At 36.9% G+C, this 16,911-nt stretch overlaps 1 protein-coding gene across 15 annotated transcripts in view; it reads left to right on the forward strand.

The window, feature by feature from the left end:
• The window catches only part of STAU2 (staufen double-stranded RNA binding protein 2), a 312,929-nt gene that overhangs the window by 201,695 nt on the left and 94,323 nt on the right, over positions 1-16,911 (forward strand). For 13 of the 15 annotated variants that reach the window (XM_086695695.1, XM_086695693.1, XM_086695694.1 and 10 more), the window contains one exon: positions 7,131-7,244. The exons of 1 other annotated variant lie outside the window; for it this stretch is intronic. In XM_086695695.1, the coding sequence (XP_086551821.1) occupies positions 7,131-7,244 (114 nt within the window). Of the gene's footprint in view, positions 1-7,130; positions 7,245-13,681; positions 15,130-16,911 lie in introns of those variants that run through there. One more of the 15 variants, XM_086695692.1, reaches the window with a different exon arrangement.

Here is a 16,911-nt window from a genome sequence, read left to right on the forward strand (position 1 = left end):
CAGTGAGAAGGCATAGTGTGCCTCATTATCACCAGGTAGAGACAAAGCCTAGGGATCCAGCAGGGATAAAAGCTCTGACTCCCCGTTCAGACTTCTCTGTCACCAACCCAGTTGGGGAATTGAGTTAACTCGTTCATTTGGCAAGGATAGAAGTCTAGGCTCCCCAGTTGACCTTTGCTGATGGGAGTGAGGATGGGTCTGCCAATTTTTCCATGGTGTTTGGCTGGAATAGGGCAGTTATTGTCTAAATGTTTTCTGTCTTGCTAATTTATTCCTTTTCTGGCCTTTTGAACAGAGAAAGCAGATTTTCTTCTGGCATTATTAGTATTATTTTTATTATTATTTTGTATATCCATTGACATTTTCAGGTTGCCAGCTTCTTTAGCACCCAGCCCAGGATGTATAAGGCAAAGAGAAAACTTAGGAGTTACCACTCTGTTGTTTCTTGGGTCTTGAAATCCTTAGCTTAGATTCTTCCTTCTTCTTTCTCCCCTTCCTGAATCCTCTTATGTTTGTTTTATATATAATATCAGGAGCTTTTACTTATACTTAGCAGGAAGAATAGGGAAAAGTAAATCTATTTCATCTTGTCTGGAAGTAAAAGCCATCATAATGGTCTTCGCATCATGAAGGTAATTGTATTTTAAAAACAAATACAGTATGTTTCTAAAATCTGTAATTCCTGAGTATAAAGCAAAACATTCTGATATTTTTATAAAAAAAATAATTAAATGCCATTATAAAGTAAACTGGTATATAATGAAGATTTGTAAGGTCTTGTCTTTGATTCCGTTGTTTGAAGGGCTATTCAATACGATAGAATTCTAATACATGAAAATTAGAGTTGGTTGGCTCTATTGGGAGAAGATTGTGTTAGTTTAACTTTGGTAGTGTACTAATTGCCTAAATAACTGTAACTGCCCTTTGACCTTAGGAGAAGTTTTTCTTGTTAAAAAATTATGTCTTTAGGGGTGCCTGGGTGGCTCAGTCCGTTAAACGTCCGATTCTTGATTTTGGTTTGGGTCATGACCTCAGGGTTCATGAGTTCGAGCCCCCCATCCAGCTCTGCACTGACAGTATGGAGCCTGCTTGGGATTCTCTCCTCCCCTCTCTCTGCCTCTCCCCCACTCACGTGCATGTGCACATGCTCTCTCCTTCTCTCGAAATAAATAAAAACTTAAAAAAATTTTTCTTTCAAAGCCCTGTAGATTTTAGTGTCTCTTCTTATAAATATGTAAATGGTTATATGTGGGTATGTCAAAACATGAGTACGCACTACAAGAGACAGAAGCTTCTTTTCTGGTAGCTATGAAATTGCCTGTTAAAAATCACCTAGTGCTTTTTTGTTTTGTTTTGGGGTTTTTTTGATGGAAGTGTCAAACTAAAACAACTATGTGTGTGTATAATTTACTTTCTAAGTTATTGGCTTCCTCCTTAAACTTCCACTGGCATAGTAAGTGGAAACTAAAAACCAAAGAAAAAACATTTAGGATTTTTGTCATGTACACGCTCATCCCTTAAAGTAAGAATGCATTTATCTCCCTTGACAATACAGATAACACATCTGTTGTTGAATTTGCTAGGCAATTTTTATCTGTGACTTACACTAGAAATAAATCTATACATCCCTATTAGATTTTGTATGCCAAATACAGCCTTGTAACTCTCAAAGCTTATCCCAAGCATAGAATTTCTTAAAGAGAGAAAAGATAATTACAAGTTGAGTCTCAGTCTTTATAATGTGATTTCATTCATTCACTTATCCTTTTAGAGATGTTAATGTGACAAGCATATTGCATGCAGAGTAAAACAGGTTATTCAAACAGCTAAAACACAGGTAAATGACTGAGCATGTTAAATATATATTTACATTTTAGTTACAAAGGAGTTGATTTTAGTTATGAAAAGGATTGGGAAAAATTTTAGAGAATGTCAGTGACAGGCATTATACTAATATAATATTATTCTTAATGATTATATATCATGTCATGTCTTTTAGTGCATTATTATGGGATGTATTATAATTGTAGTAAGAAGAATATCTAATATATTTATTTTAATGCTAACCGTGATCTAGGCATTGCTCTAAGTGATTTTCATGGAGAAACTCATTTTATCTATTACATATAAATTAATTCATTAGTTAAATAACTAACATAATGTAGCTTTTTACTGTTGACCCTAGTTGACCCAAATAAGATGATTTACATGTCATCAAGTGATCTAAAAAAGCAGCTAAGAACGTTTAATACCAACTGACACTATTTATTAGGGCAATATTTATCAAGTAATACTGTTTCACACTTTGCCAAGAAAATGCTGTTTTTTTGTGTTAATAAAGATACAGGTCTTTTGTACGGCCACTGTGCAGACACTGCAAAAGTCCAGCGTGTTTTGACATCCTTATCCTAAATTCCAGTGTTGAGACGGTCACTCATTGGCTCCTTACAGCCTTTATTGCTCATGCAGAGCATCTGTGCAGTGGCTGGAATGGGATCTCTGCCCCACAGTTCATGAACTCGAGGTGTGCTAATCACACACGTTTTCTTGATACAGTGATTCTGTTAGGTATCACATATGAATATACAGGCCTTTATCTTTCCTTAGTGATCCAAAGAGCAACGGTCTTTAAACATGGGTCTTTTTCATACCCTCCTCATTTTTGTCCCACAGTGGGTGACCATTAAAAACATCTGACAAACAAGCAGTTAACCAGTTTCCTGCTGAGATTAGTAAAATATTTAGTAGTCCTGCAACATCAAGGAGTTTCAGCCCTGCAGGAAACAGTTTGATTCAACTGTTTTTTTTTTTTGGAGGTAGGAGGTAGGGAATTTACATTTTCATTTGGATGCCCCCTCGTAGTTTCAAGTGGGCATGAAAAAATGTACATATGTAGCTTTTAGTGTAAATTACTCTAAGGTTTTATAGTAGTTTTCTTTATTTTTTAAATTATATGAATAGTTGGAGTAGCTTGTCTTCCCTTCAGGAAAGAGAAATCTCTGGACTGGCAAAGTTAGTATCAGAATGCACAACTACAGCATCTCATCTGGGTTTATGTGATTACAAGTCAAACTAGGAAACTTATTTTAAAATAAAAATTATCATAGATTTGCAAATTTCAAAGTAAGGCACATGTTTAATTTACATATATTGAAATTTTTGGCCCATCTTTTCATGGAATAATTTTTTTAAATCCATGAGAAAGAAACAAAGTGTTAGTTGATAGTGTTATAAATTGAGAACAAGAACTATAACATTATAAACGTCAAGATCAATTGCTTACATTTTAAAGTACCAAAGATAGCAAAATGATATGATTTGTAAATAGTAAATCTTAAAGTACAATAGGAGATGACTTTTGTAGTCTTCTAAAATTATCTTTATATAACTTTTTCTTTAATCAAAATCAAGGTCCTGTGACATTGCATAGTGGAATTTTTAGAGCCACATTTGTAGGAACACACTGCTCTGTTACAACAGATTTTGCTGTGTCGGTTCTAAAGATTTGTGCCTTACAGAATGTAGTATGATTTTATTACCCTAATTATTTCAGGCTAGTGGTCCTCAGAATTCTGGCTTCTGTTGATGCTTTGAATCATAAGAAGCATTTTTCTGTGCCAGAGGATGAATTTCAAAATGTCATTCACAGATTTTTTTTGACATTCACAATTTTATGAACTTTAATGTTGTTATATCCAAGAAGAAAATATATAACTAAAAAGAGCCATATCAAACTTACTTTTATGACTGGCTGATGTGGAGTGGTGTGTAACGTGACTCTTTCTTAAGGCCTCTTTTCTGTATATTATTACTTTTTGTTTAATTTGGAACTGTGTCCTCAATCACTAGTTTCTTGTATTTTTCGCATAGTTTTTATCTGGTTTATTGGGCAGTCTCAGTGCAGTGAAGGTACAAACGTGGAGTGATTTTATATTTCTCCAGTCACCACTTTCCTCCATGCTGTGTCAGATCTCCCATTCATGTTCCTTTATATCTGGTTACCTTTAATTTTAAAAATTGAGTCTGGTTCACTGTAAAATGCCAAACTCCGATCCCTAGCATTGCAAGCCAGTTGATTGGCTCAAGACACTTGGAGGAGGGAGGGTGGGCAATGATTTCTTTTTCTCTTCCTCTCACTTCGGTGCCTTTGAATATTTGTGGTCTTTGTGGTCGGTGGGGTAGGGACTTTTGAGACCTCTTCTGCCATACTCCGCCTGTTTCATTTTTTTTTTCATTTTTTTTTTTACATTTATTTATTTTTGAGAGACAGAGACAAAGTGTGAGCAGGGGAGGGGCAGAGAGAGAGGGAGACAGAATCAGAAGCAGCCTCCAGGCTCTGAGCTGCCAGCACAGAGCCCAATGCAGGGCTTGAAACGAACTGTGAGATCATGACCTGAGCTGAGGTCAGACACTTAACCGACTGAGCCACCTAGGCACCCCACCCGCCTGCTTCATTTCATGGCCTTACTACTCTGATGTTGGGAAGCCAGGAGGGGGCCAGGGTAGGGGAAGATGCCACCCTAGCCTGGTTTCATTCCTTAGTGGCTTCCATGTAGATGATATTCATGATTTTCTTGAGGCAGCATTTGGTTTCTTCCAGTTCCCTCTGTCCCTACCCTAAATGTTGGCAGCTCCTTAGAGATCCTTTTGTTGTTGGCTGTGGGTCCTGGTGTCAGTTCTGGGGCAGCAGGAAAAGTCCCCCTGGGATTAGGTTCTTTTGTAAGTGATAAAAAGCCCAGTGACTTAAATAAAATAGATGTTTATTCTTTTGTCATATAAAGGTCTGTAAGTTTGCAGTCCAGAGCTAGTGTGATGGTTCTGTTCCATCAAGTCTTCAGGGACCCAGGATCCTGCCTACTCACCATCCTACCATCTCTAGGTTTCTGCCTTTGTCCTATGGTGAAAAGATGCTAACATCCACCTGCATTTCAAGCAGGTTGACAAAGCGAGTCAAGAATAAGAGCAAAAGGCACACGCTTGAAATGTCTTTTTAAAGTTTCCAGGAAGCTGTTACATTTACGTTCTACTCAACCACATGCAAGGGAGGCTGAGAAATATGAACTTTATTCTGAGCATTTAAGTAGCCAGCTGGGAATTACTGAGGAAGAATATTGGAGGATAATTAGCAATCTCTGTCACATTCACTGGATGCTCTGACATTTGCTTTGAAGCTGTGTGCAAACTCACACCTCTACATTTATGTTATGTACAGGTTATACATGTTCACCAATATTGAATGTCTGCAGGATGCATAATATTTCATAGGGTATTGCAGGCTTACAGTGAATTGTATACAGTTAGGAGAAAGTTAAATCTTTCAGTAATAGTGTCTAAGCCATGGATGGAAATGCAGTTGGGAGTTTATATTTTCTACTAGGATTGTCTTGTGGTATTTCTGTCCTTTATAATCTTCATTTCTCTAGAAGAAGACTAGAACTGCAGTAAATTGGCTGACATATAAGTGTATTCACTATCAATTTGATTTTTTAGGGAAGTGTCATGTCTTTCATACAGATTTTCAATTGATGTCAAAGGGCGGTTATATTTTATTTTAAAAAGCATGTTTTATAATAGCACTATATCGGACATAATACTTTAATGGTACCATAAATAGCTGTGAACTGTAGCTATTTTAGTGTCACCATTTATTGGCTTTTGCATAAAGCTGTTATGTGATAAGTTTCATTCCCCCCATCATATTTAGCTGATGCATAGTAAACAACACTTCCACATTCTTGAACTCATATATACTGAGTGACCTTTCAACTTGCTTAGGAGGCGTAGTGCAGTGATTTAGAACTGCTGTCAAATCTTTTCCCCCAAAGTTAACTTGGAAAAAAAAATTTTTATCATAAAATCTTTAAAGTACTTTGGAAACAAGCTTTGTATATTGCCTTGATTTAAACTCTAAACTACTTTTTATAGATTCCAGGATGTTTCCCTACCTTCAGGGAAACTGATGGTGAATCTTAACAACCCTACTGCTTTAAAAATGTTCAATTATTAACCTATTAGACCAAGATCCATATTGTTGTCATTTTCAGTCAGATATATATTATCCATAACAAAATATACGTGGACCATAATCTATAACAAAGGTATATTATGGATATTATCATGCAGCAGTTAGAATTAAGCCACAGGGAACTGATATGTGTATTTTAATTTTCTTCCTCACAAATTCAAGATTTTCACCTAAGCTTTTAGCCTAGATCTATGTAAATTTAACAGTTTGAGCAAGTTATAACTAATAAAACCAATTTTCCCTATAAAACAATCAGTAAGAATCCCATTCTATAGGCACGTTTCATTAATCACAAGAGCAATGCTATTTTTACTTTGTTAGCTTAGAATGAAAATAAAAACTGCTGGAAAGAACTTTTCTGAAAGTAGGTAAATGAGAGGATGGAAATTTTCCCACTGGGAAGATGGACTCACACTTCCCTCTACCCCCATTTACCCTGCCTCTGATATGGAATGTCTTACATGTGGTTTTAATAATGGTTGGTTGTGTTTAACTAAAAGAAAAATAATAATATAGTAACTTTATTTTGGTTTGTACATTAAAAATCATTTCACTTTAATTCAATTTGATTACAATGTCAATTTCAAGCAGAACATGAGGTAGTGATATCTATATATATTTAGCAGTGGTTTTATAGGGTATACTGTAATGTAGAAATAGAAGAACATCACTGGCAGTTAACTGGCAATCACACACATGTAGAGTCAAAGATGAACAAAAATTCAGGTTGACAAAATTCCATTGGAATCAAGTGAACGTTGACTTATGCTTACCCTTGAGTCTTTTATGCATGATGCATTATGAAAAGCTGGACTGTAAAGATAGGTATGGTATTTAATTGCGAATTTTTCTACTAGCTATAACACTGTAAAGCATTTTATAAAGCATATCCGAGACTCTTTTAAAACCTCAAAAGTACTTAAAATGGAATTAATAGATTTTCCCTGGATATCGGAAGGTCCTTGATAGCTTTTTAAATATTTGAAGTATATTCTGCATAAATTGTTTGAATTTTTCTGGAAATCTAGACCTATTGGAAAGGACCTATTGCATCTGGCTCCCTCTTACAAGTGGCGTTCAGCAGATTGCATGTGTTCTGTTATAGGTTCACTACTGTGATAGACAAAGTGGCAAAGAGTGTGTGACCTGTCTGACATTAGCCCCTGTGCAGATGACTTTCCATGCTATTGGAAGCTCCATTGAAGCCAGCCATGATCAGGTATAATTTGCCACTGCCATTTTGCTGCATTATGGCCCAGCTGAGAAATCAGAGACCATCAAAATGGAAGTTATGTGCACACCTACAGCTTTGCTTTCCCTAATACATTACCCACTAGCACCATCTGCTAGAATTTTTAAAAATCCAAAATTTGGGGGTTGGGAAACCAAGATCTTGGGAGATTTAAATTATTTTAGACTTCTAGTGGGTAGTTCATTATTAATTAAAATACAAAATTCTCTTATATTTTCCCTACAAGTTATTTTTGTGTTTAAAAATTACATATAGGAAGCAGGGTTATATAAACAACATAGATAACACTAGGGTCTCACTGTAATATACTCATTCAGTTCTGTTGAAGAGAGCTCAATATTCTAGAATGTGTATAAAATAACTGAACTTTCAGAATCATCACCTTACTCCCATAATTTGAGATCTTATTTAAATGACACTGCAGTGTTGTTTCTACTTTTAAGGTTTTATTTCTGAATTACAGCTTAAAATCTGAAAAGTATATTATTTCTTAATAACAAATTCCCTTGTTTAGATAGCAGCTTGCAAAAAAATATCCTGTTTATAACATAATACATATTTTCAGTTAAAATAATCATCGGATTAGACTAAACTAATGATCGAGGTCATAGAATTTCTAGTTTGGAGTAAAAATAAATACACATACACGATTTACAGTTTGACTAACCAGCTATGCTTTCTAAATTAACTATTCATATGCAGAACAATGGTAACTCACTTTTATATCCATTTCTCAGTAAATTTGAAGACTTCTAATAGTCTTGCCGGACTAGTCTTTTTTTCCTTCTCTCTGAGTAGTACCCTTGGATGGAAAGAATAAAAGAACATAGTAGTTTATCTTCTAAAACACATGATTTATCACCCAGCTCAAAAAAGACATCCTTAATGGCGCACTTCCCTAGTTCATAATGTCTCTGTCATTGTGGGGTTTCCTTCCGATCATCATTTGTTGATTGGTGTTGAGGAAAAAGCAACTAAATTAGGCAGAAAAAACGAGTTTTAGGAACTAACCACGGCGTGAGTTAGCTGCAGCTACCTGAGTGGATTCTGCCCTCTCTTTGGGAGAGGAGTGTTTTCTGGATTGTTAAATGAAGGAGTTGATTAGATGGCTTGCAAGATCCATTCCAGTGCTGCCATTTTCTGGTTCTGTGACTGATCTTCCTGCTCCTGGCTGAATCAGCCCCACTAATAATAAACAGTTAATAGCATATTGACTTCGAAAGCAGCTTGGAGATTACTCCAGTGCTTCTCAGAGTTTGGCATTGACCTCTGCTCTAGCTGCAGAAGAGAGTGCAGCAGGAATTAGAGGGACATGACCTAAGCTAATTGATAGAAAGTATTGTGTTTCCCTGTGTAAAACTATAACTTAGCTATATGCTAGGTGCTAAGGATAAGTGATAAGAATGTTAGACATGGTTCCTGCTCTTGTGGAGCTTGCAAACTAGCAACTTTACGACTTTGAGTATTTGCCAACAAGTCTAGCTGCTGCTGTATCTCTGTATCCATTCATGGCAGAAACACATGCAAGAGCAGCATGAGATAACCATCCTGCAAAGGCCGCCTGTTAGGCTGAGCAAAGACATGAAAGAGTGTTTCAGAAAGCCACACACCTGAGAAGAGCAACCCATTGTTAGCAGAGGCAGCATGCTGCTGTACAAGAGCACTGGAATGGAATAGAGACCGAGATCAAACCTAGATTTGCCATGAAGTAGCTGTGGGAACTTGTCTCTCTGCCTCTTGGAGCTTGGCTTCTTCATGAATAAAATAATGAGGCTGGTTCAGGCTTGTGCCAAGTCCATGTGGTAAAGTTCTGGGCTAGTGTTAGCCCATATGGCACCTTTACAGGTTAGAAAAAAAGATGCTTCTTCCTCAAGGCAATTTACTGCTGTCCAAATCCACAAGAACTACAGCATGAATGGTCTTCCCACCCCCCACCCCACAAGGTGTTCAGCACACAACCTGCACACGTATACGTAGAGGTCTTACACTACATCTACTGGAATGTCAGTTTTACGCAATGGTAAGTAAATAAAGACATTTCTATATTAAAGCAAATACAGTTGCATTAGAGTTGATGAATTTGCATGAAATTTTAAGAGAAAAAAGACTTTCAGGAAATTTGTTGATAATGGTCAGGTGGATGGATGGAAACTGGATGGATAGATGGATGAATGAATGGAACTGTGACTGGATTGGTCATTCTGTACATTAAACACTCTACTTCGGCGGCCTCAGAGGTGCGAATGAAGTACAGTGTGATCAGTACTCCTCCCTTGTGCTTGGATTCTCAGGCTTCCTGAGGAAAGGAGGCACAGTAAATCTCTACTGCACATCCTCTGCTTTTCCGCATTATGTTGCCCTTACACTTTCCTCATACTCAGGGTCTATCTACGCAAAAAGTACTTCTTCACCATACCGAAAGCATAAACTTGATTTCATAAGGTGGAAAGGATGTACCACTAAATGGCTTTTTCACCTGTTAACCAGTAAATACTGGAAAACATTTGAAAGCAAGAAAAACTACAGTCACTTACAGAACGTGTTCTATCCTTAGTTCATTTGAGCCACGTAATTTAATGAACAGAGTAAGTATTCTGAGAAAAAATATGTAAAATTTAGAGGCGACCCCTCTTAAAACAAACTCCTGTTGTTCTTATCTATGTGGAAAATGAAGGTGACAAATGGAAGAGCTCTCTAGCCTTGAACATTTACAGGCTACCTTAGTTTTTTAGATTTAACCCTAGGAACTCGGCAAAATGGAGACTAAATGTATTGTTCAGTGTATCCACTCACTGTATTAAGGAGTGAGAGGACAAGGACTGTGAAGTATCTCTATCAAAGGTCCATACAGATCTGCAGAATGGTCAGGAGGGAGATATAGTATCATCTGTATGCTGACAACGTCCAAATGTATGCAGCTTTTAATTCTCCCACCAACAAACCTGCCTCTCCCTTCACCCCTGTCCTTTCTTTTTACCCATCCTGGTAAACAACACCATCACTACCTTGTTGCTCAAGCCAAGCTCCTTGGAGCATGTTTGCCTCCTCTCTCCTCCTCACATGCTACATCCAGTCCCAGTATCCCTTTGAATTACATCTATCATCTGACTACTTTTCACTACCTCCATTGTTGCCCTTATAGTCACTATCATGGTTTTTGGGTTTTTTTAAAGATTTTATTTTATTTTATTTTATTTTATTTTATTTTATTTTATTTTATATTTATTTATTTATTTTGAGAGTGAAGGGGAGAGAGAGGGAGCAATAAAGAGAGAGCAAAAGAGAGAATCCCAAGCAGGCACCATGCTGGCAGTGCAGAGCCTAACACAGGGTCCTATCTCATAAGCCGTGAGATTAAGACCTGAACTGAAATCAAGAGTTGAACACTCAACTGACTGAGCCACCCAGGCGCCCTTAAAAATTTTATTTTTAAGTGATCTCTCCACTCAGTGTGGGCCTCGAACTTAACAACCCCAAGATCAACAGTTGCATGCTCCACTGACTGAGCCAGCCAGATGCCCCTATCCTGTTTAATCCAGGCAACTGCAGTAGTCTTTACACTAGATTCCTTGTTTTCTGCTTCTGTTCCATTGTGGTCTGTCTTCCATGCAGTAGCCAGAATTATTTTTAAGTTAATCCGATCAGATTTTCAGCTGTTCAGAACCTTCCAGTGGCTTTTCTCATCACACCTAGTACAAATCCAAAACTTTTGTTATGGCATTTAAGTCCCTATGTGATTTGGCCCTTTCCACCTCTCCAGTTTCAATTCCTACCACTCTCCGTTTCACTCAGTGTCCAGGTCTCTTTCGCTTTGTTGCCAGTTGTATCATGACAGATGAAAGAAACCAGAAATCAAAAGGCAACATACTGTAGACTTGATGTGTATGACATTCTGGAGAAGGCAGAACTTTAGAGATAGAAAACAGGGGCTGAGGAAGGATTGACCATAAGTTGTCATGAGAATTTTGAAGGGCAATGGAAATGTGCTGTATCTTGATTGTGGTGGTAGAGCATGACTATACACTTATTAAACTTATAGAACTGTATGCTTTTAGTAAAAAGGGTAAATTTTACTGTATTTAGGTTATACCTCAATAAACCTAACTTAAAAAAAAAAAAAGCCAGTTTCATTCCTTTATCATTGACCCATGTATGGTATTGACCCCAGGGAAATGTGGAGACATGACATCCCCTTTCCTTTCCTGTATGCTCTGAATATGTTGGATCCACCTTAGAATGCACTAAATTTAACTTAGAGCTTAGTTTAGAGCTTCTCCAAATACCAGTGGTTAGTTAAGGCCCGCTTCAGACTTCCTAGAATAATTATTAGTCTCCAAAAGTGGTCTAAGCCTGCCCCTGTCTGACTTCAGAGAAAGGATCTGTAGGCCAGCATTTCACATTTGGGAACTTTGAATTCTCATCCAGAGAGTAGGCAGTCATTCAGGCTGGTTGCTGCCTGGGCGTCCTGGTGAGATCTGGGTGAAAATGTTCTACACGTTTGCTTTTATTCATCGTAGCAAATGTGATACTATTAATTTACATTAGTTTTGAATGTTTAATTGTCTAGAATAACAACAGTTTAAATTTCTAGATGGTGATTTTCTTTTTAAATGTTTTTTAGCAAAATATTTTAAGTATTTTAACAAATATAGCAAAAATTTGTCAACTGAACAACTCTCTGGGAATATTGCACTAGATAGTAGAGCATCCAAAGATAACTAACTTCTAGTCTTCGTAATAGGCTAGGTAACTAACTTAATGTAGGCTTCAGTGAGTTCATCATCCTGTGAAATTTAAAATCTGCAGAGCATATGGTGGTTTCAATGAAGAGCAGTCATCCTTATTCATAAGTTGGGTAAAGAGCTCATTTATTCGGTAAGATTAAGCCAGTGAGGGTTTTGCTCAATGTTTTTCAATATATCCTATTTGGAAATTAAATTTATATTGGTTAGTATATATTATTAAAAGCAGAATCATTTATAATAAAGCAGAAAGGTTTTTGGAATCTTCTAGCTTGGGTATAATTCACCAAATATTCTTTCCTCTCTCCTTGTGGCCTGACACTTTCTACATCTTTCTTCGTCGTGCTTGGATGTTACTGAGTCCTGTTTACTCTTTCTCTTTTGCTTAAATCGGTCACCTTCCAGGTACAGCCTCAAAATCATAAACTTCCTTCCCTGTCTTTATATTTTATTTTATTCACCTTCATTTAGACTGCATTATTAATCTCACCAATCTCACCAGCACTGGGTAGGCAGATGTAGATTAGTTAAAATACTGTAGCTTAGTTTCTAGTTATGTGGTTTATCACTACCTACCTTATTGTGTTCAGGTTAGCTTTGGAACTCACTTGCTTCATATAAAAAAGGAATAAATCAACCACCTAACCAACCACTAACTCACCCATGTAGTATATAACATGTAAATTACTATTTGCTCTAATTTGACTTCTCGTCAACATAAGATGAGATTATGATATAAAGGACAAAGTATAATTAGTATATTTATGTACATATACATACATATACATACAAAGCATAATTAGCACATTTATATACATATATATAAAAGACAAAGCATAATTAGCACATTCTACAAGATAAATGAAACAGGAACCAAATTTATATTAAATGTGTTAACTCTGTACCAGATATTGTGCTAGGCTCTACATCCATTATTTTGATTGATTCTCATAATAATTCTATGAGGTATAAACTATAGTGTTCGTATATTTGCTTCATTTGCTACATCACCTGTAAAAATTTATGTCCATCTTTGCATACCAAGCTGAGGTGTTGCCAGTGTGGGTGCTTTGACTGGAATTCAAGGCCAACCTCTCAGTGAAAACACAACCATGAAGTACATGGAACAAGTTACAAATCCAAATCTAAAGGGTATTCTCTTCTACTTTTGTTTAAAGTCTGCTCATAGGTTTTTCTTTCCTGATTAATTAATGTGATATGACACATATGTGATAGTATATACTATCACAACAATAATGCATGGATTGATTATAGACTATACACAGAACTTTTATAGTGCTAGATGGTCTTAAATGATAGTACATATATAGTCCCTTTCCCTTGAGGTAAACGTTAGTCTGATGGAGTGGATCAGTTAGGATGCTTTTGGCTACAAGTAGCAGAAAACCTGACTCATACTGGCTTAAACAATAAGGAACCTTGTTATCTCCCATAACAGGAAGTTCAGAGGAAGGGTGAATCCCAGGGTTGGTTGATAAAGTAGCTTAGCAATGTCAACAAGGACTCAGGTTATTCCATTTCTTAGCTCTGCTTCATCCTCTGATTCATGGAAAGATGGCCACAGTAGTTCTCTGTGTCACTGGCAGTGTATCCACATTTAAAAGAAGATGAGAGATCTGATCTTACTGTATCTCCTTTTAGGAGCAAAGACATCTATATCAGGAACTCCTCCAGCCATCTTTCCTTCATGGTGCATGCCTGGATTGAGTCATTCACAAGCCCATCTCCAAATAGTCGCTGGCAAGAGACAATGAGATCACTATGAGATTTTTTTTTCTTTTTTAAGATTTTTATGTTTTAAGCAATCTCTACACCCAACATAGGGCTTGAACTCATGACCGCAAGATCAAGAGTCACATGCTTTACTGACTGAGCCAGTCAGGTGCCCTGAGATCACCATGAGTCTAAATGCTTAGGGTGAAATGATTGTTGAAGAATCAACTACAGAGACTACTACATGAGGAATTAAATGCCACATTATATAATTCTAAATGTTCTCTCAGACTCATTAAAAAAAACAACAGGTGAACTTGATCTTAATAATATACGTTAATTAACCCAATATATCCAAAGTATCACTTCCACATACAATCAGCTTTTTACATTATGGAGGTATTTAACCATTTCTCATATGTCTCATTTTGGACTAGCCACACTTCCAAGTGCTCAGTACCACGTATGTGTTGCACAACACAGGTCTCCGGGCATTATGATTTGGTCCCTGCCCTTGTCTCCAATCTCATCCTTCACCATTCACCCTGTACCTAACTAAAACCCACACTTTATGTTCTGGCAGTATTGAGTTCCCATATCTCATGCTCTTTTGCATCTGTGTCTTTGTCTACACTGTTCCCTCTGCCTGGGCCATTCTCTCCTTGCTCATAATAGGAACTTTAATTGTTGTATCCATCAGATCCAACCAAGCTGTCAGTGGCAGTCAATAGGCCTTCCCCAGATCTACTTTCTGTGTTATTCCATTGTTAAACCTATCAAACTATCTTCCCATTGTTTTTCATATTGGTGGACCCTGCTGGGCAGTAACCTCTTGGAGGTGCAGGGCAATGTCTTATTCACCTTTGAATTCTCCTTGTCTATGCTCTGGCATGTAGGAGGCACTCAATTCATGTTTATAGGATGGAATTGAATTGGATTTCTAAGAAAATTAGAATAACTTGGATTTGGTAGAATTCATTTGGTAGAACTAGTGAGAGAAGTACAATGTTTGTCCTAGTATGCTTTCTCTCATGGTGCCTTATAAGGACATTATTTGTGAAAGCATTCTGGTACTTTCGTATGTTGACATCTGAGTGTTTGCATACTCTGAGTATATGTAACTGAGTATATGTAGCATTTGGAATCTGTCAGTAATTCTTCCACTGATCTGTTTGTAATCTTTAATTTTTGTAACCTATTATGCATAAGCCTCTGTCCTTCTCAGTGTCCTGAATTGCTTTCTTCAAGTTCCAGAGCCTGCCTCCTGATTCTAGCATTCCGTATTGTAGTACATAAGTCGGTATCCACTGAATGATGTCACTGGGGACTGCAGTCCTCAGAATATAAAGAGACACGAACTTCATAGTTTGGAGCAACAATTACCTAAGACAAAGTTTTGCTTTGTTTTTTTTTTTTTTTTTTATTAACATAAAGGACACACTTAAGTGACATTGTATAATAACAGACCCCATGTCATCATCCTAGAGGTATCTGTAATAGGGTTCAGGAATTCTTTGTGTTACATAGATTCAGTGTCGGTTTTGAACTTCAGCTGTTTTTCTTGTTCCACACGTCAAGCCAGAGTGCTGAGTGCCATGGGGTGTTGACAGAGAGGGAATGATCACTGCCGTTGGCAGCTTCCATGAGGTCCCGGAGCTGCCAAAATTCAAAATGTAACCTGATTTTCATTTACTTTTTATGAAATAGGGTGCTAAGAGAGATATTAGAAAGGCACATCAATTTTAATGTTTGCTTCGAGAAATTGTTTTCATATATACTGATTTTTTTTATATTGAAATATTTCAGAATATTTCCTCTACTTGAAACATATCCCATGATTATAGGAAAAAAATTTCTTCTGCTGACTTTTAACTTTATTATATGAAATTCCCATTTTACACAAGTATATATTGTGGTTAAGGATTTTAATCATATCTTTTTTTTCCTTTACATTTTATATTTCAGTAATTGGCCCAGTAGTTCACATAGTGTTTTGTTTTTGTTTTTAGATTTTCTTTAATTGAGATATAATTGATATATATATAACATGGTATTAGTTTTAAGTATACAACATTTTATGTGAAATGATTGTCATAATAAATTTAGTTAACATCTGTCACCACACACAGTTATAAATTCAATCATATCTTCAAAAAAAAATCAGCAGGAAGTCAGTAGGAACAACTTCTCACCACTGGATAGTTTATCACTCATGGATGGTCTAGAACAGGAGTCAGCAAACTGTGACCTGCAGGCCAAATCCATGCTACCGCTTGAATTAAGAATGGTTTTTAGATTTTGAAATGATTGGAAAAAAGATCAAAAGAAGAGTAATATTTCAAGACATATGATATGGAATTCAAATTTTAGTGCCCATAAATAAGTTTCATCGGAAAATAGTCATGCTTATTCACTTGGGTATTGTCTATAGCCATTTTACTCCACAACAGCAGAGATGAGTGGTTATGGCAGAGACCTTGTCGCCTGCAGAGCCTGAGATACTTAGTATCTGCCACTTTACAGGAAAAAAATTGCTGGTCTAATTCCTGGACTAGAAGGAAGAAACATTAGGCATTCACCTTTTGAAATTTGTATCAAATGGTTATTTTAAACATGGGCATTCAAAATTGGTGCAGCCGCTCTGGAAAGCAGTGTGGAGGTTCCTCAGAAAATTAAAAATAGACCTACCCTATGACCCAGCAATAGCTGGGAGGAATTTATCCAAGGGACACAGGAGTACTGATGCATAGGGGCACTTGTACCCCAATGTTCATAGCAGCACTCTCAACAATAGCCAAATTATGGAAAGAGCCTAAATGTCCATCAACTGATGAATGGATAAAGAAATTGTGGTTTATATACACTATGGAATACTACGTGGCAATGAAAAAAAATGAAATATGGCCTTTTGTAGCAACGTGGATGGAACTGGAGAGTGTGATGCTAAGTGAAATAAGCCATACAGAGAAAGACAGATACCATATGGTTTCACTCTTATGTGGATCCTGAGAAACTTGACAGGAACCCATGGGGGAGGGGAAGGAAAAAAAAAAGAGGTTAGAGTAGGAGAGAGCCAAAGCATAAGAGACTGTTGAGAACTGAGAGCAAACTGAGGGTTGATGGGGGGTGGGAGGGAGGAGAGGGTGGGTGATGGGTAT

This window comes from Puma concolor, chromosome F2 (assembly GCF_028749965.1).
Source record: "Puma concolor isolate L17-30 chromosome F2, mPumCon1.1.hap2, whole genome shotgun sequence".
Classification (NCBI taxonomy): domain Eukaryota; kingdom Metazoa; phylum Chordata; class Mammalia; order Carnivora; family Felidae; genus Puma; species Puma concolor.